The sequence below is a fragment of the Onychostruthus taczanowskii genome, unplaced genomic scaffold (assembly GCF_017590055.1).
Source record: "Onychostruthus taczanowskii isolate IOZ18803 unplaced genomic scaffold, ASM1759005v1 scaffold7, whole genome shotgun sequence".
In the NCBI taxonomy this organism is placed as follows: Eukaryota; Metazoa; Chordata; class Aves; order Passeriformes; family Passeridae; genus Onychostruthus; species Onychostruthus taczanowskii.
Window position 1 is genome coordinate 17,746,413 of NW_024504786.1, and position 26,595 is coordinate 17,773,007.

Below are 26,595 nucleotides of genomic sequence, written 5' to 3' on the forward strand. Positions count from 1 at the left end.
TCCTTGAGAGGGTTCACTGTTTCAGGACACCTATTAATAACACTGACAAACATCACCATTCTTTTTCCCATGTTTTAATCAAAAATTATGGAAGAGTGCTTCCTCGTGAGGCACTAGCTAAAAAACCCAACTCAGAGAAAACAAATTAAAAACCAATTAGCCTTCAAAGCAATTACCCCTTCCCTGTAGAAACTGAAATTTACATATTGGCATAAGCTCTGATGAGCCAGTAATCACACAAGAAAAGTGTAAATTAAATGAAGAGACTAGATTTTAATCAACTTTCAAACTATGACATTTTGTGTTTCTTGCTCACTTTTAAATGAAAACCTAAAAAGGCTCTTCAAATTCTGTCACTGCTGAAAAGGAAAGCTTCTTTGGAAATACATAACATGAATTATAGCTCCAAACTGCCTTCTTTTCTTTCTTTAATTGAAGACTGCTCATTCCTTGTTTGGCAATGCAGTTATTCTCAGCATGACTTTTAAGGACATGGCACTCTGTTCAGCTGCATTATAAAGCTTGTGTTTTTAGCTCTCAGCTCATCAGAACATCCTAATGAGTGAAAGGTTCTGATAATGGACATCACTGTAATCAATTCAGCAACTGTTTGCTTAGCTGAGCCCATTAGGCTTGCTCCCAATGTCCCTACACAATGGAAACTCCTGGAAATTACCCAGGTTGCATAAGGACTAGAGAACCAAGCTCAGTGCCAAGGCAGGACCCCTGCCCCCCACCGGTATCACAGACGGGCATCTCAGCACTGCAGCGCCCCTACTCCCTTTAGGGCAGAAGTCCTGGTCAGTAAGCTAAAAATATTTTTGTATTTGTATCACCAGTTTTATTTGTGGATAAAGTTTCTTACAGTTACAGGAGTCATGGTGAATAATTTCAATTTTTATCAATACAGGTATCTCTGTATACGTGTGTATGTGTATGTACACTACATGCAAACATCGTTATTACTAAAAAACCCAATCAGTATCTTACTTCCAGTCCAACAAAAGGGGAATTAGCTGCCTTTGCAAGATACTAAGATGAAAGAACTACAGACATGAAACAAAATTTCCTTTTAGCCTGCTCCATTTAAGTTGTATGCAACTTTTGTCTACAAAACCACACATTTGAAGACCTAACATAGCAAAAACCTGTAACATGGAAAGTTTTTGAAATATAGCACGGGACATAACTAAACATAAAGGTGACCACGATGTGTGGAAAAAAAAGAAGACATACCAAAAAAAGGACAAAAAATTAAAGATGATTCCAAATTCTTGCTTCTTAAACTCAGCAAACAGCATACTATAAACATCGTTCACATGTATGTACTTTGCACATGCTAAAATAATGTTAAACCTTAAACAAGATAATGGGATAGCTTTAGTCAATTATTTTAAGACACTTTTTCAAGCAGACTAACACCTACTATACATACGGAATTCCAAACTACCATTTGTTTTTGGAACAAGTTTTTATTTTTGTACGTGGAGTAAGCAAAAAGCAGCAATTTCATATTTTAAACTTTAGTTCCTGTTCATTTAATTTCGGTGATTCTGCAAAGACTATACCAATTTTTGAACCTAATCATTATGGAACATTGCAGGATACAGAAATCCTACTACAAATGCTTTCAAACTTAGTGAAATAGGCAGATTTGTGTTACAGACTGCCTAGTGCAGACATCTAGTACATAGATGTGCTGTCAGTTAACGTTCTACACTGTTTAATCCTCTTCACTTTAGTGAACATTTATGGCGCATTTCAGTATGTACCTGAAATACATACAGCTATAGGAAATGCTTTTAAAATGGAGATTTTCAAACTTAGCAACTTTATTCTCATTACTTCCAAGTTTTCTGAAACTTGCAATAGAGCGGGAGAATGTGGGAAGAATACTGGCTACAGTAAAACAACACAAGTTTAAAAAGAGAGTTAAATTTATATTCAAATATTTAGTACACCTCTAGTTTACATATCTCCTTAACCAGTACAGGTATTTATGTGTTCCAAAGACAATGTCCAATAAACTAAATGATTGTCACTGACTTCAGGAAAAACCTTTTCCCTTTCTTGGAGTGAGACCTGCTAGGCAAAGATCATGCAACTCTTTTGGACCAGATGTACGTACACCTTCTGTGCCTGAGATTTCCTCTGTTCACAGGTACAGCACGGCATATTTTAAAGCTTCTCTAAAGCAATGTAGCTTGAGATAACTTTTCACTACCAGCAGATAAAGGTGTGTATGTTACCAAGTCCGTGAAGCATCTAGAGCCAACCAGAGCACCTATACCTAGGTTGTAGGAAAGCTGGCAGAACAGTGAAATACATCTGTTAACTTCCTGGGACTTCATTAGGGAAATAATTTGGATGTATTTCCTTTATTAGAATTTCACATAATGCATCCTTACTAAAAAACCCCTCAAAATCTGCTTCATCTATGTGACTATAAAAAATTCATCACATGTTTGGGACTAATAGGAATGGAAGAAGGAGCTGACAAGGACTGTATCCTGCGAGAAGGCTGGGAAAGCACTGGAGAGGCCCTAGAAGCCAGAAAGGCTACAAGAAAACAGGGGATTTATGATATGATGCACTGAAATTGCAAGGAATCCTGCATGTTCTTCAAAAAGAGCAGATAGGTTTCCATGTACATACCTTCATATGAACACTGGGTTTTACTCAAATTAAAGCGTATTTCCAGTATGCTTTAAGGGGGGGGATGGTGAATACTCTTATTTTAGGTAACTCAAACACATTCAATGCGTTATTAAATGTACAAACCTCATAGTGTTCATATTCATCCACATCAAATGTCTTAAAGTCAAAAAATCCATGCTGCAAGGCCTAAAAGGCAACAAGGTGTCAGTTTACACTGAAGTACAATATATCATCTCATTTTATAATACTTATTTTGAGCAAAACTAAATCCCTAAATGTTTGTGGTTGTGGCTTATTGAAGCTTTTACGTTAAGACAACATGACATTTTGCACAGATTAACAACACAGACCACAAAAACTCCAACAATGTCACTGAAACATGTCAGGCTCATTATTTCCCCTCCAAAAACATGAGGATGGGACACAAGGCTGTTGCATATCACTTAAATTGTAACATTGATTCTACACCCCACCTTGTGGGTTTTTTTCTGTAAGGCAGATGACAAGTTAAATAGCAATTCCCTTTTTGTCATACCCTCATGTAATGATTCCTATGCCAAATGTATTTTCATGCAATTGGACATAACAAAACATTGAACACTGAGAGTTTATTGATTTTCTGCACTTAGTATGATACTCTGGTTTTATCACCATAATACCTAGGCAAAATGGCATATACAGAATGCAGTGCCATGTACAATATGTATTTTATTATTTCTTTTAATACACATTTCACAGGTACAATAAAGTCCACCAGACTATGTTAGACAGTACTTATTACAGGACTGAGAGAAGTTTTGTATTACATTATTTTTATTATTATTAATTATGCCACTTTTGTACTAAAGATTTGTATATAATAACCATTTTGAAAACACTTCTACGGATATGAAATTCATAGCCAATGTTTATTCTAAATTCATGGAAGACATTTCTGCAGCATATATTTATACTGAACCAATTGCATTTTGAAAAACATAGATATTGCACAAAATTCTGGAATTAAGGTGTGATAAGAACACATCACAGATCTATGATTTAAAACCAATAATCAGACTGCCATTGTTTGCTACATACAGGCCATTTTTTAGCACAAATGAAAAATAGCTTTGTTATAGACAAGATAGGCTCAGTGACTGGACCTGTCATGAAACCTAAGATACTGAGAGGTTGTCTGAACAGCTGATTTTGAAAAATGTATTTCATTGAAGCATGGCAGGCTGGCTGCACTCCACAACTTGCAGGCCCCCTGAATTACATGTATATGACATATACACATACAAACACCCAATTTATCCAGGTAAACTAAGACTACTTTCAATTAAGGAATATGTTTTCTGCCCAAAGTGTTTTAACCTCTGTAACTCTGAACTAGACAAAAATTAAATAATAAATTTTATGAGAACAAAGGAGGAAAAACTGATTCTCACCGTCCTTTTGATGTATTAGCTGCAGATAAATTACAGTGATTGCACTGACTACTTCAGATCTTCAGATCTGTAGAATGCCTCACAAATTACAGTCTTGCTGGTAACTGACAGCTCCTTTCCCACCCCCACAGAACTAAAAATATTAAGCTTGATCGCTTTTTCCAATTTTTAAAAAACACTTGTTTTGCCACTTTTTAAAATTACAAGTGGTCTATAAAGTATCTGTACAGCACTGTTCCTATAGCCTGCTCTCTTCACCGAGAACAATGAGAAATGATCAACAAAATTTAAAGGTCCCCAATTAAGAACTGATGTAAAATTTTTTAAGAGAACAATACTGGAGCTTAATAGCTCAGGACTACTTAAAGTGACACATCAAACCACTAGTAAGATACATTAGTTTTCACTGGTTTTAAAAAATTTTGAAAAGATCAGTGTCAAACACAAGTGTTTTGGGGAAAGCAGGGGCCAAGTACATGCAAAAACTGTTCTGATTAAATCACAAATTTCAGATTCCTAGGTATCTGTTTCACCTGACCTCATCAGCCTGTCATTCCCTCTCACCAGGGGTTATAAATGATCTATCAGCAGACCCAGCACAGTGTCTTGCATTAAGAGCTGTCCCCAGCCAGGCCTGGTGCATTTTCATGTTCCACTTCATGAGGTGAAGTTCAAAAAGCTGTCAAAGGCCAGGCCAGGCAGTCAAAGTGCAACCTTGCTCTGCCATCAGTACTCAAACACACTCCTCAGTAACTTAGGTTTCATCACCACTCCCTCACAAATCTGCTGAAACCAGGTTTTATAATCTATTTAAACAGTATTTTTCTTCATCTTTTAAAAATCAATTTGAACCTGTTTTGCTAAGAAAAGATGTTATTACCTTATTTACTCCCTGTAAACAGTCCAAGATCGTAAGATTGTATGTGCAGTTCCCAAACGAAGCGTCCCTATAGATTTAATACAAATGAATTTAATATACACAAAATTATTTTAAGAACTAGGGCAAAGGCAGAACACAACAGAATACATTCAAGCTATTCAATACCCTTGGAGAACTCTGAATTAAAGTCCAAAGACATCTTTTTAGAAGCTTGTTCAGGCTAAAGTACTCCCCTACCCAAGATGTAGCTCAGATTAAATGCAGTTAGATATTGCAAGCTACTTTAGGTGCATATTTTACATTAGGTAACTACAAGCTCTTTACAAAATTATTTATGCTATCCTGGAACAGGAAAGTTTGCATCCTCTCTGGATTGTGTAAAGATAGTAGCAAATAAAGCACAGCTTGCTTTAACCATTATTCAAGTCTTAATTGAGTTACACTAACAGGGGCAGGCAAATAAGACTAATAGTTTGGAATTAATTTACAGGCTTCCATTTTGATGCCCAATTACAGATGTGATTAAAAGTTATCCCGATGTAAGTAAAATTTCTTGACCTCAGTATACCACATGAAAATTACAACTTGTCTGTAAAAGATGAAGTGAGACTCACCATCAAATACACACTACTAAAAAAAGGCATTGTGGAAAAATGAAAATGTGCTTTTCGAAGTGTGCTTCAGATGTCTGCACTTTGATTTTGACAAAACTCTGCCTGATCAGATTATTTCCTTATCACTCATTAAGGAAATCTTTTACATCTTTTCTCTTTGCTATCTTAGATTGAGTCCTAAGAGCTGCAGTTTAAAAGAATAGTAAAATTCTGGGTTCAGACAGATCCATACTTAATCTATAATTGATTCAAAATTTCAATCTTTCATTGAAAACTTTCCTTTTTTGATAAAACTTGCTATAAGTAGTATGAAGTATGTCATATGCTCCTTCAATCTCAAGTACTTTAAGAGTAGAAAATTCTCTCCTATTCTTTAAGAGCAGAGTAAGTTTAGCAGTTTTGAGCAAGCAGTGTTCATAGAAAATGGTTTTAAGAAATTTAAAAGCTACTATTTTGGTAGTGTCATATTGCAGGCAAGCCATCTAAAAATGCTTTCCAATTATTAGATTATTAAAACACACTTAACCATAATGTTTTGGAATGGGAACTCTGAAGTGTGTATGAATCTTCCATATCCAAATCCAACAGACAAGTTTTAAAAATGAGAAGCCATAAAGTATTTTCATTATGTTGAATAAGCAGAACATATCAAAACTAATATATGAATTTTACAGACAATACATTTTTGACAGATAATGGATTAACATTATTATTTTGAATATCACATGATAGCAGATCATTTTAGCAAACAAAATTTGCTAAAATTCTTTTAGCAAACAAAAAAGTCTTGTGACAAAAAAAATTAAGGGCCCTAATGGGAAATGTACATAGCAGAAAGGGTTTAAAAGCTGTACCAGTTTTCTGGAGGGGCTGACAGAAATAAAATAAACAAATGCAAACCACAAAACAAAATATTTAGAGAAACATGAATAGAAGATACGGTTGTAGCAGACAGGTTCTATTTTATATGTTATTTTGTTGTAACAATAATATAACATTTATTTTATCTGTATGTATATCATTACTTCTTTGACTGATAAGGCATCTGATCGTGCTGTACATTAAAACTATGCTGGGGGGAAAAAAACCACATAATCCCTAATCCATTAATAAGAAATACTACAAAAGAGGGAGGGAGGTTGGTGAAGCTGACCCAGATGTACAATTCCAGGTGTACAGTATCCTCAGCCACAGCTCTCACAGCCAGCTGTTACCAGTGAGCTGCACACAGCTGCTGGCAGCTGACATGGACTGCCTCCAGCATCCACGTCTCCAATCTCTCATTTCTCCTGACGTGCACCATTGAAGTAGGAACTGATCACATGTTTCATTACAGTATTCTTGGAGTATTTTATGCTCAAATGAATAGCCACCTTACTTTTCAAACAGTGACAGAACTCTATTCACTTTCAAAATGAGAAAAAATGTGAGTGTTTCTAGGAGATGCAGATTTCGTAGGAATCTGAGCTGGCATTACAGAGTTGCATATCCCACATCCGATTTCACAGTTGTAGCTGACCTCAATACTGCATGATGCTTTCCCTTTCACCAAACCCCTAAACACTGTCAATAACAAAACAATTTGTTTCCCCAGCACTTGCCAATAAAGAAACAAACCCCAGAAGCTATGAACTAAAATCCATCTCTGAAATTCATGTCATCATTGAGAAACTGAACATAATAATATTAAAATATATTTGGTTTTTTGTCAATACAAAGTATTTTGAGGTAAAAGTGATGTGAAATTCTGCTTAGTAGGCAACTGGTATTCCTGACAATTTTAAATGGTGTTAGCACTGTTTTTTAAATGGAAGTGAGAAGATACAGTATAAGATCTTCAAGAGACTAGAGCGTCACCAAGTGACAGTGAATCAGCCAAAAATAAGACAAAAGTGTCTCAAAGACAGTAGTGCCTTATCCTGCCAAGTTATCTTTAGCTTTTCTATTATAAAAACAAAACAAATTTCCCTGAATTTTGTAAGAGGAGCAATCTGATTTTTTTCCACCCCTGAACTGTATTTGCTGAAGCTGTCTTTAAATGAAATACCAGCTGAAGACCTAAGCCGATTAGGGCTTTTTGAGGTCACTCAGCTACATGAAAGTAGATCAGTTTCCCAGTGCTCACTTCATGTAAACCTACCTCAGTACTCCACTAAGAATCTGACAGTGCTGTAGCTTCTCCCTATTCAAAGCTGTCTATTTTTCTTTCAAATAGAGGACACTTCACGTATCAAATTAACAAATTTGTTAAATACAAGTTGTAACACTTAACTGATCATTGCTCACTGACAAACTCTTAAACTATTCAAACCGAGATGACCTATATCACAGAAGTTATATAATATCTAAGTTCCAGGCTGGAAGAATAAATTCAAGTCAGTAAATACTGAACAGCAATGATTAGTATCTCCAAATTATCTCCTTTATAGACCTTAGAACATGAGCAAAAAGGTAAGACATTTGGTTGTTTTCAGTTATTTTAATCCAGATTGTCCCACTGCAGACCCTCATCAGATCTACTTGCCCTTCTCTCAGAGCCAGTAATTCTTGAGATCCTTGTATATACTAACATCCGCCTGTGAACCCCATACCCAAATAGCCCCTCCCTATTACACTTCCCATTTCTCATCTAGCATCTCATGACAATCCTTTATTTTATTTCCTCCCTGCCTGCCCTTTATTTCTTTGTCTCCCTTCCAGTACAGCCACATTACACACCCATCCTCCCCAGCAGGACAAACTACACTGTAGGTAACAGAATCTATTTAGGCTCTATTCCAGAGACAAGAGATGACATAGTCCAAAGTAGATGCAAAAGAAACTGAAGTGCCTTCCAGCCCCACCCCACACAAGAAAGAATACTCAAGAAATCAGGATGTTTAATTATTCTAGCAAAAGCTCCCAACACTATATTCCTTCTAGAGACAGCAAGGCTCAAGAAGAATGTCTCCCTCTAACATGGCCAAAGCTTTGCCTTAAAAAACCCAAATAGAGCAGCAAAAGCCCAAACACATACCAGATCCCACCCACACCATAGAAAACCCACCACTAAAACCCCATAATTGTCAAAAGCTTTAGCTTCAGACAATAATTTCTCTCACAGCAACCTAGAGCTTGAAACACTTGGAAAAAGACTGCAAAGCAGTTATGTTTCAGAATATCCTACTCCATCAATTTATTGTCGTGTTCCCCTAAAGCTGACAAATGGAATTAAACAATTATTCTTTTGTAACCATTTTGCCAACCCAGACAGCAAAACCTGAGTAGTCCCTTTGCTGGACTTGGCCTTCTTCTATGTTTTTGGATAGTGTACTCCTCCCAGGGAAACACAAAAAGCTCTTTTGTATATAACACAAAATTATCTCCAGAAAATCTTGATGTGTCTTCTATTTTTTTGATCCCTCCTTTGATGATTCTAGAGTAGCTAACTATCCTATTTTGAAATAAAATTTCATTAATTCAAACTCACAAGGATTACCTATGAATAATCAATTAACACTTAACAGGAAATTGTTTTGTGTCATTGAATTTGTTACTGTGGTTCCAATCAGCCTCACAAGAAATCAGAGACAATTACTTTCATTAGTCCTTACCAGTCAAGCAGAAACAGCATTTTCTTATCATTGCTACTACTATCAGTATATAGCAAGAATCTATAGCCTTTGACTGGAGCAAACAGGGTCCTGTGAGACTGTTCTGCAAACACACTATTCTCCTCCCAAGTTTTCTGTCTTACCATTTTGGTACCTGACAAGTAAATTTCTTCACTCTGTCAAAACCTCTTTTCTACACACCTTGGCAGGAATGAGAAAAACCTAAAGACATATCAATTTACTACAGCTCCAAACAGTAAATTTCTTTAGTTGGTCAACAAGATACAGCTATTCAGCTATGGGGCCTGATGAGATGTATCCATCCTCAGTGTCCTGAGGGATCTGGCTGGTGTTGTAAAGCCACTCTCCATGATATTTGAAAAGTCATGGCAGACAGGCTCAGTCCCCAGTGAGCAGAAACTCTTATTTTTAAAAAGGGTACAAAGGGAGAGAACTGCAGGCTGGTGAGTACCACCTCTGTGTCTGGGAAGGTCAAGAAGCAGATCTTCATGGAAGCAATGTTAAGGCACACACAAGACATTGTTTAGTGCAGATCATGACCCCTGTATCTTATAAAGAACCTGGAGATGTTAAAAAACACTGACATGTTTAAAATAACTGATTTTTTATGCATTGTACCAAGTATCTTTTATGATTAGCTGAAAAAAATATGGATACCAGTAGAACAGTAAATTTCTTGGGCTCTGGAGAGCTATCAATGATCAGATCAGCGTATAAATTCTCTGTCAATAAAAGCTATCACTGATTTAATACCTTTTCTTTAAATGTAGATGATTGAGATTTTGTAGTCAAACTGGTCTTCACATTAAAAAAAAAAATCTACCAGCCCAGCAGTTTATTCTGCATCTGGCTTCTGTGCAAAGTATAACAAGAGACAGTTTGATCTTCCTTTGCTGAGTGGCTGAAGAATCAGAGGAATTTGATATAGACAAGGTAGGTCTACATTTACAAATGCATTGGCTAACAGTGAACACCACTTGCAAAATGCTGATTCCCCTAGAAGAGAGGATATTGACCTTCTTGCAAGTTGCATTCTATTGCCAGTGTTTGCATAAGAATACCATGAGGTATTCTCATTCATAAAGCATAAGGGTATTTCATAGTCCACACCATGAAAAATATTTTGAAGTCTCTCTGTTAGATAGGCATGATAGCTAAAATTCCTTAGATTCAAGCCTCAATGTGACCTGAGTACAGATTTTAAAGACAGATTGATAGAAACTATTTATGATTCACTGAAAACATTCTGTAACCTTAATATCAGTACCTGTTCTGTAAAACAGAGAAAATATAACAGCATAAAACCCACTTCAATCCTGTAAGTCTCACTAGCTAGGGACTAGGTAACTTCAAATATTTGAATGAATCTCAAATAGTAAAACAATGCATTATGAAGAAAAGGTTTAAGTGCTATATCACAAACATGCTAAGAACTACTTTCAAAACCTGACAGTTTGCTAGACTGAGTCATAATTAAGACTTGTATCAATCTAAATTATTTATTATTCTCACAAACAGAAAGTAATTACAGGAGATGTAAAAAATATTTTTTCTGGAGATAAGTCATTTTCATACAATACCTGTATCAGACATGAAACATCTTTTTGGGAGGCAATCTAAACCCCAAAATTTTTAGCAAATTTCAAAACAGAAGTAGCCTCATTTCTTGTGTTCACATACCTAAATGGAAGATATGGTGGATTAGATCCAGATAAAAGTGTTCTGTAAGCTTCTTCTGGTGTTTTCTTCAAGTATATAACCTAAAAGGGATGAGGGAAGAAGGAAAAAAATAAATCAGAACTGAGCCTGACAAGTCTTTAAGCCAACAGGAACTTCCTCCAGCACACTGAACTTGTAAGAATGCATGTTATACTTCTTCATGACCAAATCCTGTGACATATACAGATCAGAAAAGACATGCCTACACAAAGAAAAGTTTCAGCTATCAACAGAAGTCAACAAAAACTTTGTTTTTGTCAATCCCATACTTTAAAAAAAGAAAATTGGAAAAAAAAGTCACATACTGCTGCAAGTGAGAGACTTCAAAGTTGCATGAATTACTGTAAAATAGCTTACATTGAAAGCTTAAAGTCTTGCTTATAGACAAAAGATCCTTAGAGGGTAGTTCAGAAAACTTCTGGAAAAAGATGAGTTTCCATCTTATCAAGGAATTAGGGGCATGAAGCAAATTTGTACCACATGTTCTCCCAATGCTGCAGGTTTTATTTGACAGAAGTTCTGGCCCTTCAAAGCTGTAAGGCATTCACACATGACATTTTGAGCATAACGCTGGTCATTGTCTGTCCACACAGCTCACAAAGGCTCATAACAGACACCAGGAGGAAACAGAAAAAGGAAAGAGGAGAGGGAAAGAAACACTGAACACTCCTGAAAAATCAAAAGCTCCTGAAATCCATAGCTCCTAAAAAAATCGAAAGTATCTCAGATGTCAAGAGCAATGCAATAACTGAAGGAGGAAGGATAATGAAATGAAGAGGAAAACACTACAGTATGTCTTCAGCACCTAAAAAGCAGTGAATTCCATTAAGAAAAATCAAGGCGACATTTTCTGACTCATCCGTATCAATGAAAAGTCAGCAACCAAAACTTAGCTTCATTTTTAATCTAATATGATGAATCTTCAGAGTGCTTTCCTTCTGCAACATACACAAATAAAAAAAAACCCTAACAACACAAAAACCCCAGTGTGAATAGTTTGGATAAGCTCAAGCTTTTTTTTTGATATGTAAAAAGCAATGTAAAAAAGTTTTAAAAATTACTTTATAGATATTAATTATTCTCTTAGAGCAGTTTTTTTACAAGGGACAAGGTTTTCTTCCCTTTCCCCACTGTCACTACTGTAACTAACCATGTGGCACTGCTACTTGTAAAACCCAGATTCAATAAATACCGATCATTGTTTTTCCTCTGATATTTTCCTTTTTATGTTCTCCTCCTTCTGACTCATGATGTGGTTGAAAGCCCCCACAGTTAGGCCATTACACAGGCACAAGACATGTAGCAATACTGGCCCCACGTACCTGCTGTCAAGAACACTGATGACATATTTCCTAAAAAGCTTACAGAACAAAAAGGAAACCAGTATTTTCCAAGTCCACCTTAATACTTATCCACAGTACTTCAAACGCAGTTTGGATTTTTGTTTTTCCCACCTGCACCTGCCATTTACAAATCAGAAGTATACAGAAAAGATCCCCTCTAGAGCTGCTTAGATTACTGCAAACAAACCCTTCATGTTTCAGGTAGGGCTGAGATGCCTAGTTTAAATTTTTTAATTAGGATAAAACACTCCTGCAAGCAAATAGCTGGACATACCATAGTACTTTATTATTACCTGATCATTTGCTGCATAAAAACTGCAAATTTAAGAACTTAACAGCTTTTCTCTCTCACTGGCATTACAGAAATCTAATAAAAGATATTACTACCAAAGTACGCACTCGGAGGAATCATGAAAAAGAAATATGTCCAGTCCATCTGCTACCTATAAGGAAAAGGAACAGGAACCAGGACTAATAAACCAAACCTCCTCAATTAACTTTCAAACACCAGCAGAGCTGTGGCACACTGTCTATTATTCTGGGTAGGCTATGAAAATTAAATTAAAAAATAAATAAATTCAATAATCACTATGAATTTGATGTAGTAACTTTAAGAAGGCTGTAGGAAAATCTTTTTCCTTCCCAGTCTGAATCTCACTACTGACATGAGAAGCAATTCATCCTAACATGGTCAATTAGAGGTAAGCAGTTTGGATTTTCAACATTCAAGAAAATGGTACCCTATGGAAAAACATGCAGGGCATCTGCCAAAGCCATTCCCTATGTAGTAAAATAAATGGAGTTAAGGGATGATGACCAGGTTTCTCTAAAACACATACAGAGTTTTCAAAGACAGCTTAGAGACAAATGAAATGACCATCTGCCCACCTCCCTAAGGGAGTACCCCTTGAGAAGCCATTTTACACATGGAGGTCTCTTCAGGAAGGTTGAAGTATCCATGTGATCAAAAATACTTACAGCATATGAACCTATTAAAAACGCTGCGTTCGCTCGCTTCCGCTGGTCAAAGCTGGTGTAGTACACAATCTTCTTTCTTGAGAGACTGAAATACTGTTTAAAAGAGAATAAACAAACAAAACAGCATATTTACTAAGAAAAGAATATGCTTTAACAATACTTGAGCAAAATCACTTCTCCAAAACTGCAAAGCATGTTAGAGAAAATTCTTATTAAGAGAATCTTAAAATTAAAGGAGAAAAAATTACTGATACTCTGAAAAATCTTCTTATACCACAGATAAACAAGAGGGCAGGGAAATAGCCACTGTTTCTGGCAGATCTCTTGGTTAGCTGTACAAAAACATGCTATAAAGTGGAGCTGAACCAAAATCTTCAATATAAAAATCTGGATTTCCTGCCCCCCCCCAAGTTTAACTATTTGAAACACTTGCTTATGGACACTGATTAAAGACACTGAAATTTTCAAACTAAAATCCTGTATATTAAACCTACTTAGCACATAATTCCAAGGAGAAGACAGAAGAAAAAGTCAAGCAATCAACCTTACAGCCATTTTATAAGTTAAACACTTCCATCTATACTATTTTGAAATGGGGTGACAGACATATTTAGAAACCTTTAACAGCAAGAATTTACTTAAAAAGGTAAAACAAAAAAAAAAAGACTGTATAAGAGAAAATCCTGAAGGAAAGGCTAGGCAAAGACAAAACTAGTAACACTCACAACTCTATTTCTTTATGAAGAAAAGAAGCCTGTGTCAGAATCCTGTGGACAAACCTCCAATTGAAAACAAAATCAACAAGCAACAGAAAAGAATAATGACAACCTACAGCAAAACTGTTTAAAGCCAGAGAAAGACAATATTGTCACTTAAAAATGGCAAGTTGAACAATTTACTGCATTAGTAATTTTTAAAACTTCATGAATTGCCACACTTCCATTATACTCTGCTACACCCCTGTACCTTTTTCCAGACCGATTTTTACAGCACTCCTACAGTTTTGAGGAAGTCATCAACAGATATACTAGATTCTGTTGCTAATTATTTGAAGATTTTTTCTATTTTTAAAGGTTGCATGCTCTGTAAAATGCCCTAATACCAGTGTTGCTGTTACCCAACTGCAGGTTTTTAAGTCTTGACACCGCTGACACTTGGGAAGGGAGATGAGGTAACTGCTCCAGAATAGGGTTTCATTCATAGTGCCAACTGTACTTCACTTCCAGAGACCTGTCCATGTCGAGGCTTCAAAACTTATTGCAAATTTTAGAACAGTTTTAACAACAGAATCAAATTTTCCAAAAAAATCAAATATCTGATAACTCAGGAGAAGTGCAGGTACCACAGTGAGTTTGTTACTCCCACCCCCACAGAAACAGCACCTTTACTCACAGTGCTAACTGTACCTTCCAGTCTGCTCTTACAAGCCACAACTTCCAGAGGTGGAAGGAGCAAGAGCTAATGAAAGTGAGTGTAAATAGTTCTGCAATTCCTGAAATTGCTGCTTGCTGTTGATTGGAAGAGGTTGGATCTTAAAGCCCAACAGCAACATCTCTCAGTGTATATGCAAACACACAAAGCACAAGTCATTACTTAATTAGTGAAGCATTCAATTTTTATTAAAACTTGACAAAATGAGTCCCAGTACTTTAAGATTCCTCCCTTCTTCCCCCTCCTCAATTTTTTAATTTTAGTGTTCTCTAACTGCAATTCCACCCATGATGTGTAGGTGGGATAAGATTACAGTAGTTATGCAACAGTGACAGAACTTCAATTATAACTTATTGACTACTACTTATTTTAAAGCAAAGTTCTTTGCAGCAGTTTACAGTTCACCTAAAACACTATTTTAAACTGCACAGCTAGCTAGTGAGAAGTAAGTTCCATGTAGTATCTTTTATTTTATAGAATGGATTTTTTAATCATATGGGTATATCAAGTCATTCCAATTTTGAGACACTTTTGTATCCAAAGTAGCCATAACCTGAAGTTTCCAGAATATTTATATGAAAACAATGGATCATTTTTATTGCAACATTTTCAAAATGCAAGGGGGTTTAATCCTTGTTATATGAAATATTTCAATGTGGTTTGAATCCTGACTAATGCTATAACACAAAATTGAAAACTGACATTAATGCCTTATAGCATAGCAAGCAGCACAATTTAAGTTTTCAGAAGCCTACAAAACAAATAACTGCTTTTATTTGCACACTAGTTACAGAAAAGTAAGTTTTACAGTAGGTGTTTGCTGATGTGTTAATGCAATGCATCTGTTAACACTGACGTGCAATTTGCCAGTTCAGTGCACTTTCCTCAAAACTAAGCTATACGATCTATTTAAAGAAAAAATACTGATTTTCTGACCATATTTAGTAAGCTACATCTACTCCTCTGGCCAGGTTCAATGATGAGCTTTCACAACAGTTCTGGGAGGTTATAGTTTTTACAGCTCCAGAGCTCCACCTGAATGGAGCAGGGCTTTAGCTCCGTGAGGCTCTGCACAGCTCTGAAGAACCAGGAATGCTTCAAGAAGGACTTTTTCAATACAGGTATGTAGGGAATAACTATAGCTGCAGATAACATAGTTGCCAATAATCTTTTTTTTTTCCACAACAAAACTAAGGTGCACACACTATGAAGCACTAAAAATATTCTTTACCAGTGAGAACATTTTATCAGTTTCACACATCATTAAAAGATAAATTTTAACAGTATAACAAATAGTGTCTGTCAAGATACATCCCAGAGGAACAAACTGAAAGAATCTTGTGAATTGAAAGCAGAAGTTATACAGCAAGTGTAGTGGTTTTTACTTTAAGTAATAAAACTAATTCATAAGGTGTATGAGAGGGTTACAGATTATTTACTTTCACTGTAGGATCACATTCTTTCTTTTTCAAAAGTTCTCTGTAGATCTCAAGAGAGATTTACTTGCAGAGAATTGATGACAGGATTAGAAAGAGTTGTGGTGGACAATTACCAGACAGCTGTGTAAAATCAACATATCATTTGACAGTATTTTATATAATGGATAAGGTTAATGCAGTTGCACTGCTCAAGCAAGAAATTACTTCAATATAAGTAATTTAGCAATAAGCTTTGATCTACTCTAAATTCTACTTTTATTTATATGCAGGTGTACATATAGGTAACATGCACTTGTGAATAGACAAGAGTACAAGATTGGCAAACTTAATACAAATCAATTCATTTAAACACGTGCCTACAACCCTGCCTCAAAATCTAGGCTGTCCTAAATGAGATGCTTTGCAATTACTATAGTTCTATGTGTATGCCTAGCAGTTTATTTATAGTAAAACAAAAAAATAAGCCAAATCCCTCTATGATTCAGCAGCAATACAACTACCATGCAAAAAGTTAACCCCAAAATTGATAAGCCTGCCAGTACCTTTCCTCTCCTGCCTCTGATCTTCAATATTGTATCATTTATATCAGCAACACTCCCTGATTACTTCTGCTCCTTAATTTATTGAGAATGTGTAAGGCTATGCACAGATAAAACACAACAGCTTTTTAAAAGCAGTTTTTGTGAAATCAGACTAAAAAACAAGAAAAAAAATTCATTCATAAATGAAGTCCAGTTCCTTAGTCAAATGTTTTCTGCCCTGAACAGAATTCAAACACCAAGTAGGAAAACAGCACAGACAAGTTCTTCCTTGCTGCTGACTATTGGATAGTGAAAATCATCTTTACAGCAATCAACAGTTGAAAAATTACAAATACAAGGTCAAAAAGTTTTTCCTTTAAGGCACAGCCAAGACTTTGCCTCAAATTTTCTCAGCAAATGGATATCTGAATAAATTCTTTACCTCTTCAGAACAGAGGTATTTACTGTTTAAAAAAAAATCAGTCAGCATAAAGTTACAACAGTTTACTTTCAAGTGTTGATCTGCCACTAGCACATTTCAAACCAACATCCTCCTTCCTCACCAGTCCACAGCAAAAGGAGAGAGGAAAGCAGAATACTGCCTCATGTCAAACTTCTCTCCCAGAACAGAAAGAGATATAGCTGAAAAATTTGAAAGGAAAGCTTGTGGAGCTTTCTAGTTTTAATGAGATCTCTACTTTCATTTATCCTGTTCCCATCCATAGAAGTTTTAAAATTAAAGAAGCCTAAGTCTTAAATTTGAGACACCGTATCCATACCAAACCCCGCACGGTTACAAATAACTTCTTTTTGTGCCATACTTGAAAGACTATTCTTAAGTAAAGTACACTAAGTGCTTATCCAGCCAAGCACACCATATCATCTGGGCTTAAGCACTAGGATTGTTTCTGGGTCCCAAAAGTGCTGCAGTATGGCAATAGCAACCACCCCATGACAATCTGCAGACTCTTTTACTGCTATGATCAAACAGCTCCTGCAGCAGGTCACAGGGCACCCTTAAGGCAAGGGTGTGCAAGCAGCAGCTTCCCAACAGGGCTCTCTCTCTGTCCTTAGTTTAATCTGCACTTCCCATCTCTGAAACACTCATCCCAGGTTGCTTAAATATCACCTGGTGCCACATGAGAATTACCATACTTTTGCTGCTGTAGGGCAGGTAAGTCATAGGTCACAAACTTGTGAACACTGTAGTGCAGGCTCCAGAACTCCTCTTGAGGACACGTGCGAAGGACAGACACAAGAAGATGAGGTGTACAAACGGTGACTAATTCTTGCCTGGGGAAGCTGAGCAGTCACTGTAGCTAGGCCTACAGTCCCGAGCAGATGCACTCCTCTGGGGCATGTAAATACACATGCAGAGGCAGGCTTCAGCCCTGGGTCTGTCTTACAAGCCTACTTACCCACTGCAGATGGCATCTAAATTAGGAGAGTGTGGCACAGATTTTAACTGCTAGAAGAGCAAAGCTTACATTAGCAGTACCAGTCTGCCCCAGGGGTAGTGCCAATCAGCCAGACTGGAATCCATTCATATGTAACTTTTATACCACTCTGGCAGTACTCCAAGCTTTAGCTGTTTGGTTCCAGGTATTACTTTCAAGTGGTTACACTATCAGGTTACCCTTCTCTCCTAGGCACTAGGAGTTTAATTTAACCTATTTGGAATCAGCCTCTGGCAAGCCAGAGGCAACAAACTACACTTCCTCCCAGTGGAGACCTCTCTGTTCTGGTCCTGGCCACCTGTACCCTTCACCCTGCAGTGCACGTACATTCACTCTTCTCAAAACCTAGAAAAGTTACATTAAAATTGGCATTGCAGTTTGCTAAACCAACCCTGCAACTATCAGGGTTAATAGTTCCCACCAAAAGAGCTAATTTAGCTCCTTTGGTTTTTTTCCCATCATAACATCCAATCTCCATCACCTTACAAGACACTGATGATTCACTTGCCTCATTCAGTGAGTAAGATGATGGTCTTAGAACAAAAATAAAGACTGCAGACACATTCCTGTTTAATACTGAACCATTAAAAAAACCCCTGAGATATTTATTAGTTGCATACTTATTTTCTGGGTGAAACTCCTGGTACCTAGGTTCAAGACTGAAGGCATACAGTAATATATGAGACTGTATTAAGGGCCCAAACTGATCACAATCACAATCCGAATCTGGAAAAGATAGAAATGATCTCTCTAGTTCCCATAGGCACAGTGAAGTTAGAATAGGAGGTTTATTACTGGTTCTCCTCTAGAGTAACTGCTTCATGGAGCAAGCACACTCCAGTTTTTAATAACACAACTATAAGGTCACAAACAGGAGAACTAAGGTGAAAAAATAGATTCCTACTGAGTAAGAACCATTGGTCATTGTCATAGGTTAAGAAGGAAGTGAGTTTTTTGGGAGCCTCAAACCATGACAGTCATGTGTTTGAATGGGGCAGTAGCACTGCAAAATAGGATCATAATGTATTTATAAGGAGCCTGATGTTATCAAATGCCAAATCCAACATTTCCCCAATACAAGCACAGGCATTCAAAATTACAAACAGTAGAGCTTAACTTTTTGTAAGCATATTTTTAAAGTAAGAAGCAATGTAAATTTTCACTAGAAGCACTTCTTTTTTTTCCAGAAATCTGCAGCAACTCTACAAGCCCTTCAATTTGCAGAACCTCCACTAAAGAATTCATGGAATTCAGCATACCCCCGAAAGCAGCAGGTAGCATGAATGAACTTAACTAAAGGTTTCATTTGTGCCTCCGAGAATAATGCCATTTTCAATAAAGGGACCCTCTTAACAGTGGCCAAAGCAATCACATCTGTTGCCCCATTTTCCCCCTTCTGTCAATAACAGGTCTAATATTTTATATTATACAATATTTTAAGTCTGTAATATTTAGTGAAAGGTCTCCTCATTATCTGCCCACAAGTTATATTAATCAGCATTTTGGAATTAAAACATCTGTTTCATTTCTTGCAGTTCCCAGATTTTCTATACAAGCTGCAAATCACTTCTTCACAGGTATTGGAGAAAGTGAAGTCTGCAGCTGTACATATGCTCAGAAGACTGGCTGAGATGGAGCTGGGATTTAGACACAGCAGCCAGTGTGATGCTGTGACTTAGATTTGTCATCAAAACTGTGTTGATAGCACACCCATGTTTTATCTGCTGCCAAGCAGTGCTCTCATAGTCCCAAGGCCTTCTGTTTTTCAGCCCCGAGCCCTTTTCCACTGAGACTTACTTTAAACAGTGGGATTTCAGGACCCATGTTTTGTTCCTTGAGTATCTGATTTTTCAGTTATTCAGACCAGCATATACACTTCATTAGTTGCAACCCCTAATTTGTGGTGACACAACCAGTAGTTTTTGTTACTATTGTCTTGAAAGTGTTAAGGTTATGCAAAAAAAGATGAACACAGCCTTCAGTCACCTGTTTCACCACCTAAGCTGAAATGAGGGCATATTATTTTCTTTCACTCTTCAGAGGGAAAAAAACTCAGAACAAAATTTGAAAATACAAAAACATAGGAACATTGTTTTTAAACCAAGCTTACCTTTAATTTCTTATTTAGTTTACAGCAGTATCTGTATAACATTGCCAAATTTAGAGGTCCAAAATCTCCATAGAAACTGGAAAAAAAACATAAAACAGTGTTATTTATACAAAAGAGCTAAGCAAATTTCAATACACATGTTGTTGATAAATAAAACTGGAAATCAAGGATACTGAGTAGCCAATACACATGAAACAACAGATAAATCCTTTATTGATTAATTTAAAAGGACAATAGTAACAATTAATTTAAACTTATTTGTAGCTTCAGTTTAAGATAGTCCAGTAACTACTTTTCCCATTATATACACACACTAACTACAGAATTTTTTTCTTCATCCCATGATATCCAGTCTGGTTTTGGGCAAAACCACAGAGTGAAGACTTGAAGACATGATATACATTTAAACCATGCTGATGTCATCCTAAAGATTCTACAAGTGCTTAAAATGAGAATATATCATTACCTACTAACAAGAATAAGCTAAACAGAATTTCTTGTGGGTGATAACATTTATTCAATAACATCTAGTCTTGATCTCTGTCTGAAGTTTTAGCTCATTTCTTTATATACCTTTTTTTACTATTCCAGAGATTAGGTATTACATACCTTACATCTTTTTGTCCCCCAAATCCTCTTGCCTCTAGGCTGTTCTTCCAATTTATTATCTATTTCATGTTCTAAATATCAACTTCTCATTGTTCTTGTTTCTCTCTTCTACATTTTTAAACTGTGTTACCTTTGAACAACAACCCTGGCCTTAAGGAAAGAGCTAGTAGAAGTAATTTGTACAGGAAAATTATTGCACAACAGGAATTCCTTGTAGTGATTCCCAGTGCTCTTCCTAGCAAACCCTCTAAACAAGCACCTATACAAATAACAGCAGCCTTCATGCAAGCAACTTACAGCAACCTTTTCTAGAGCACCCTCTCCATGAATTGTGCAAAACTTAACCTGCAGACTTCCTCCAGTAATTCTCCGTTGTGTATAAAAATCTTAATCTTCATGGTCTATGCAAATTTGTTGAAGCACACATTATGATTTACAGTGAGATCAGACTACTACTTAAACTGCTTTAATTTGATCTACCTTAAGCCTTTTTGATAAAAGAGGCCAAAAGCTTCTTGCCTACTAAAAAACAAAACAAGTCATCAATCATCCCCAAATAGAATACATTTTATTTGGGGAATCAGAGAGCAAAAAGCTGTTCTGGACTTGCAGTCTTTGAAGGAGTAAAAAGGTACTGAAACTACATGACAGAATAGATGGCAGCACCTATCAAGCTTTCTCCCCCCTGGCAAAGGGTTTATTTTTCAGGAAAACAAATTAGATTTCAGTTGAACATAAAAAGAAAACTTCCACCTTGAGGGCAATCAAACACTGGGAAGCAATTGCACAGAGAGGCTGTAAAGTCACAACCAAATTGTACAAGGATCTGAACAACCTGCTCCTGTCAGCCTTGCTTTGAGCCCGTGGTGCATTACATATCTGGAGGTGCCTTCTGCTTCACCCATTCTGCACAGACACAAAAACAAATCAGGAGTGCTTCATCTTTTTAGTGCTTGTGACAATCATATTAGCTTGCTCACTCGAAGATGAGGAGCCTTCCTGCCACACCAGTGCTATTTCAGTGTCAGCTTCTCTCAAACAACAAAGCCAAGACCAGAGCAAAAAGAAACAATCATATTAGCTTGCTCACTTGAAGATGAGGAGCCTTCCTGCCACACCAGTGCTATTTCAGTGTCAGCTACTTCACAATATCAAGTAACAACACAAGCGTTGGTTAAGAATCAGTTCAGCACAAAACATTATGATGTAATTACAGAAGCTAATTAGCTGGGAAAAAGACCAAGGTGTCCAACTACCAGAACTTAATTTTTAGGTAGGACAGAAGTTAACTTTAGTTAACTAAAGAGAAAACTGCAGCCCTAGGAAAGCAGGGTTTAACTTCAGAATTCATCTTTTCTAAGATAAGTCCGTCAAATATGGTCAATAGCTGTTTATAAAGCAAGATCCTCCATACAGTTTTTCATAGAGATGAAATAAAAACGTTCTAAGGGTAAGTATGAGTTAAGTCAAACAAGAAGATAAAACTGGAGTGCTAATAACACTGGTGTGAATGTAGCTACTAGGAAAGTCATATAGAAGGCTCCCTAACATCTCCTCCCATACAGCTGCACTAACACATGAATCAAACACCCCCACCCTATCTTACTCCATCAACTTTAGAGCATTCTTTCACTTAAATATAAGATTGAAGAGTAAAACTTATGATATGAAAATTATTTTGGAAAAAAATATTTTTAAGGTATTGTGGAAAAACATGGAATGGGATAGTTACTATAATACAGAATACTTAAAAAAATTTTGAGAGCAACATATCTGAAAGCTATAACTGAATACATCTATTATATTATATGAACATATCTGAATTATATATTATGAATATATCTGAATACATAGTTCATCTAAAGAACTGAAGAAGTACAGTCATGCTTTATGATATGATTTATTACAATTAATCTGCTAGAAGTACTTCAATATGAAGTAATACATCCACTTCTACTTTTCCACATGATTAAATTTGAACAGCAGTGTAGGAAAAGTACATGAAAAAAACCAATTTACAAATTTATCCACAAGACAAATTTCTATTTTGGTAGGTATAAGGATAAAATACACTTGAGTCTGTCTAGGAAGTAATTGTCTTTCTACAAAATGAAGCCATTCAGCTTCTCTCAGCCCCAAGTTAAAGATGTCACAATCTTTGACTATTTCTCCATCACTGATTATCACTAAGAATCCTGTGCTTCTCTTAACACAGTGGAATAGGGAGTAGAAGCATCTGTGTTTAAGACTCTGGTACTATCCCTGTTTGTCTATGCTGCAGAAACAAAATATTTCAAAGAATACAAACACAATCAAAGGAATGGCACTTTCAGTCCCTGCTGCATCAGCATTACCACCCATATACAAAACCACTGTCAATTCCCAAGTTATTTCCCTACTACCATAGAGGCACTATAAACCAGCTATTGCCTTTGCTGATGAAACATTGTGGTTGAAATGCAAGGCAGATAGTTTAAATAATACATGTAACATAACCTATCTCCATTCTATACCTCTAAATTGGAACAAGTTAATTATCCTTTCTTTGATGGGGCTAAGTTAAATAATTGCTTTACAAATCTTCAAATCAAAAGAGTTCTTTGGAAGATGATACAAGGCTCTGTACTGCAGTCAATGAACTCTGATCTACAAAAATCCTTCTTCAATTTACATCCCTAGACCTAAATACAGTTTCTGACATGTTTAAGCAGAAGGATTTAATCCTACGCATCCTCATTACTTTTTCCACAAAAGGCCATTTTTATACTTGAATTGGTGACACTTGATCCTGCTTCACCCAAAGGATTTTCATCTCAAGACCAGAATTTTAAGTAAATGTAAGTGGAACATGGGAAATGGGCAGGGTATAGAGAATGGGGATGAAATGACACACCAAGTCACCAGCTGAATAAAGAATTTCATTTGGCAAAAACTGAAGATCAACATAAGAAAAGGCAAATAGTCACTGATAACCAATTCATCCAATATTATTTTACTTCCATCTCTTTTACATCTAGATGTTTTAACAAAGCACTGAAAAACAGTAAGAGAAATTGGAGCGCCTCTGAAGCTTAAGCTAGTTAAGAGAGACAGTTATTTACAACAGAGGTGGAAACCAGAGGAGCAGAAGGCAGGTATGGTATTTATTACATTTAATTATATTTTGTTTTAATCAAGTACCTAAATGATACCTTAAATTATTCTCCCCCCTCATCCCACGGGGACTTGCTTTCCTAATGCTCCTCAAACCAAGTAGCGAAACCCCAGAATATACTAGCTGAACATTTAAATACTCTACTTGAAAAATACTACCATGATGCCACCTGGAAGCACTAGCATAAGTTTCTAGTATCTGTTTTCTCCTTAGATTAAACTCCTAGAACCATTTCTTCCTACCTGTAATTTGTTCCAGTATTATATCTGAGGCATTTGCTGTACTGTATCATAGGAATGGTCATCCCCCTAGAAAGGCCAGCCCATTGCTCTATCTGTCACTCAAACAGTTATTGTAAATGCTTCCAGGGAATTTAATGGTGAAGGAAATGCAGGCCACATCCCCTTAGTATGAAGTCGTTTCCAACTGCAATTCCATGCGATGCCACATGAAGGTGCCACGAGTCATTTCAAACCTAAACCTTCTGAAAAGTAAACACCATTTAGTAAAAAAGCTTTTTACTAAGCATTTGAATATCTCTGACCCTTGTGCTGGAGAAAAATGATAAACAGATTTCCCATCCTGAATGATTAGATCGTGCCATTCACTGAAGGAATATTATAGCCCAGCAGACTTAACTGAATTGATAACCTCCACAGAATCAAGAGTGTGCTGAGGTCCCTCTCTGTGGTGCTGCCCTCTGGCCTCTCATTCCCCAGTCTGCCCCTACATCAGAGTTGTCCCATTCCAGGTGCAGAATCTGGCACCTGCCCTTGCTGAATTTCATACAGTTGGTGATTGTCCATCTCCCTAATTTGTTAAGGTCCATATTACCCTCCATCAATCTATGAGGCCAGGATATCATCTTTCAAAACTAAAATGTATTAGTTATACTTTACTCCAGATGCCTGATACTTTTTCCCTACAGAGCAGTAGCTTTATACTGCCACTCATTTCCCATCAGGGCATGATGTTTCTTGTTTGCCACCTTGTTCAGTCATTGGTTTAGCAACTTGAAAATAGAGGCACCGTTTAATAACTGCAATGATTTTCTGGAGTACAGATCCCAGAACTGGAGCACAAAGTAGAAGTATACTCGTTAAAGTATGAAGTTTGCCTTCTTGAAGACTTTCAATTATATAAAGCCACTTTCCTGCCAAAACAGGAGCCCCCCAAGCTTGCAATTACTCAAGTCAAAAGATAAAACCCAAGAACCTGGTGAAATAAAAATACAGCTCCCTAACTGCAAAACTTGGCTAATTTTTCAGCATTTTACAAATGTCCAGCTTCTATTAAAATTAAGCAATGAGACTGTTTCTCTTATCTCTTTCTTCCCTTGCTCCTCCCTGCCTCTTTCCTTGGCAGGAACATTCAGGTTATGACCCTCCAAGGGCCCTGCTGCATCTGTTCTGGGCCTGGCTATTTAACAGCCCAAGGCCCAGGTGCTGCACAGGTGGCCACCTGACTATTCAGCTGCTTCCTTCAAATGATAAGCTGAACACTTCTCACATGCAAAAGACTCTCTGGATGAGAGAGGATTAGTCTGCACATTCATTACAACCTAACTGCTGCTTGGGAAATCTTACCTACTCAGGCTTGTTTCTTCAACTCCAGTTTCCTGAAGTGTGTTTCTCCTCCCCACTTCTCAAGCACATGAAAAAAGGTGAGCACTGTTTTCATCCTCTCGTCCACTGATACCAGTAACACGTGAATTGTTAGGAGCTTCCTTAATTGGGCTGAGACAAAATTCCTAATGCTTAATGCTGCTTAGGGATTGCGTGCCTCTGAACAGACCAAGGATGACACAGCAAATATAACGCTGGAAATAGCTGAAGGTAGGAATAGGGCAGAGGCCCTGGATTATGCAAACCCCCCCAGGTATTAAGTCCATTTCATCTTGGAAGTTCCATATCCTCCTCAAGATCCTGATTCTTCAAAATTCAACAACTCACAGAACTAAGTAATAGATAATTAAAATAATTATTCCAGATACATGGCTTTTTAATCCAGTACTCCTTCATATAAAAAAAAAAAATTAACAATGAAGAGGTTCTCCCATAAAAAGTTTCCCTATAGAACCTTCAGGTCACATCAGAAACCTAGTCCCTTTGGAAAAACATCTCTTGACAGAGGCCAAGATGCACATACGGGATTTCCTAGACAAACTACAGCCCCATCCAACTCAAAACTGGAGCTTAGAAAGCAGTTGTTTTATTCTGGTACCCTCATACTACAAACAAAAGAAAAATCCCCTCAGTACTACTGGCAAATGATTTTATCTTGTACTTATGAAAAAGCAAAGACAGATACAGATATGGTAAAGTAATGTATAAAATTAAGTTGGGGAATTTCCTTGCTTTAATTTTGGACTCAATCTTACTAAGTTGTCTTGGTCATCCAATAGTCAAGGTCAAGTTTTCAAAATTACTGATGTGAACAGCTTTTTGTGTGATGTGACAGCTCTGATTATTGTAACAAGGCTAAGTTTAAGTTTTCTTTTTCCTTTCCAATGATTTAAGCCACAGAGAGATCAAGAAGTTCAGGTTTCCTATGCAGTACTGTTACTGGAGAGCCACAGAAAAGCAGCACATAACCAAAGCCAAACCAGACAGGCTAATCCTCACTCTTGTAACAGGCA

At 36.8% G+C, this 26,595-nt stretch overlaps 1 protein-coding gene across 2 annotated transcripts in view; it reads right to left on the reverse strand.

Annotated features, from left to right (window-relative positions):
• The window catches only part of CDC14A (cell division cycle 14A), a 50,973-nt gene that overhangs the window by 20,132 nt on the left and 4,246 nt on the right, over positions 1-26,595 (reverse strand). For both annotated transcript variants that reach the window (XM_041421877.1, XM_041421876.1), the window contains exons 2-6: positions 20,195-20,270; positions 13,237-13,329; positions 10,877-10,956; positions 4,969-5,035; positions 2,782-2,844 (exon numbers count right to left, since the gene is read on the reverse strand). In XM_041421877.1, the coding sequence (XP_041277811.1) occupies positions 2,782-2,844; positions 4,969-5,035; positions 10,877-10,956; positions 13,237-13,329; positions 20,195-20,236 (345 nt within the window). In that variant the 5' untranslated portion in view covers positions 20,237-20,270. The remainder of the gene's footprint in view (positions 1-2,781; positions 2,845-4,968; positions 5,036-10,876; positions 10,957-13,236; positions 13,330-20,194; positions 20,271-26,595) is intronic.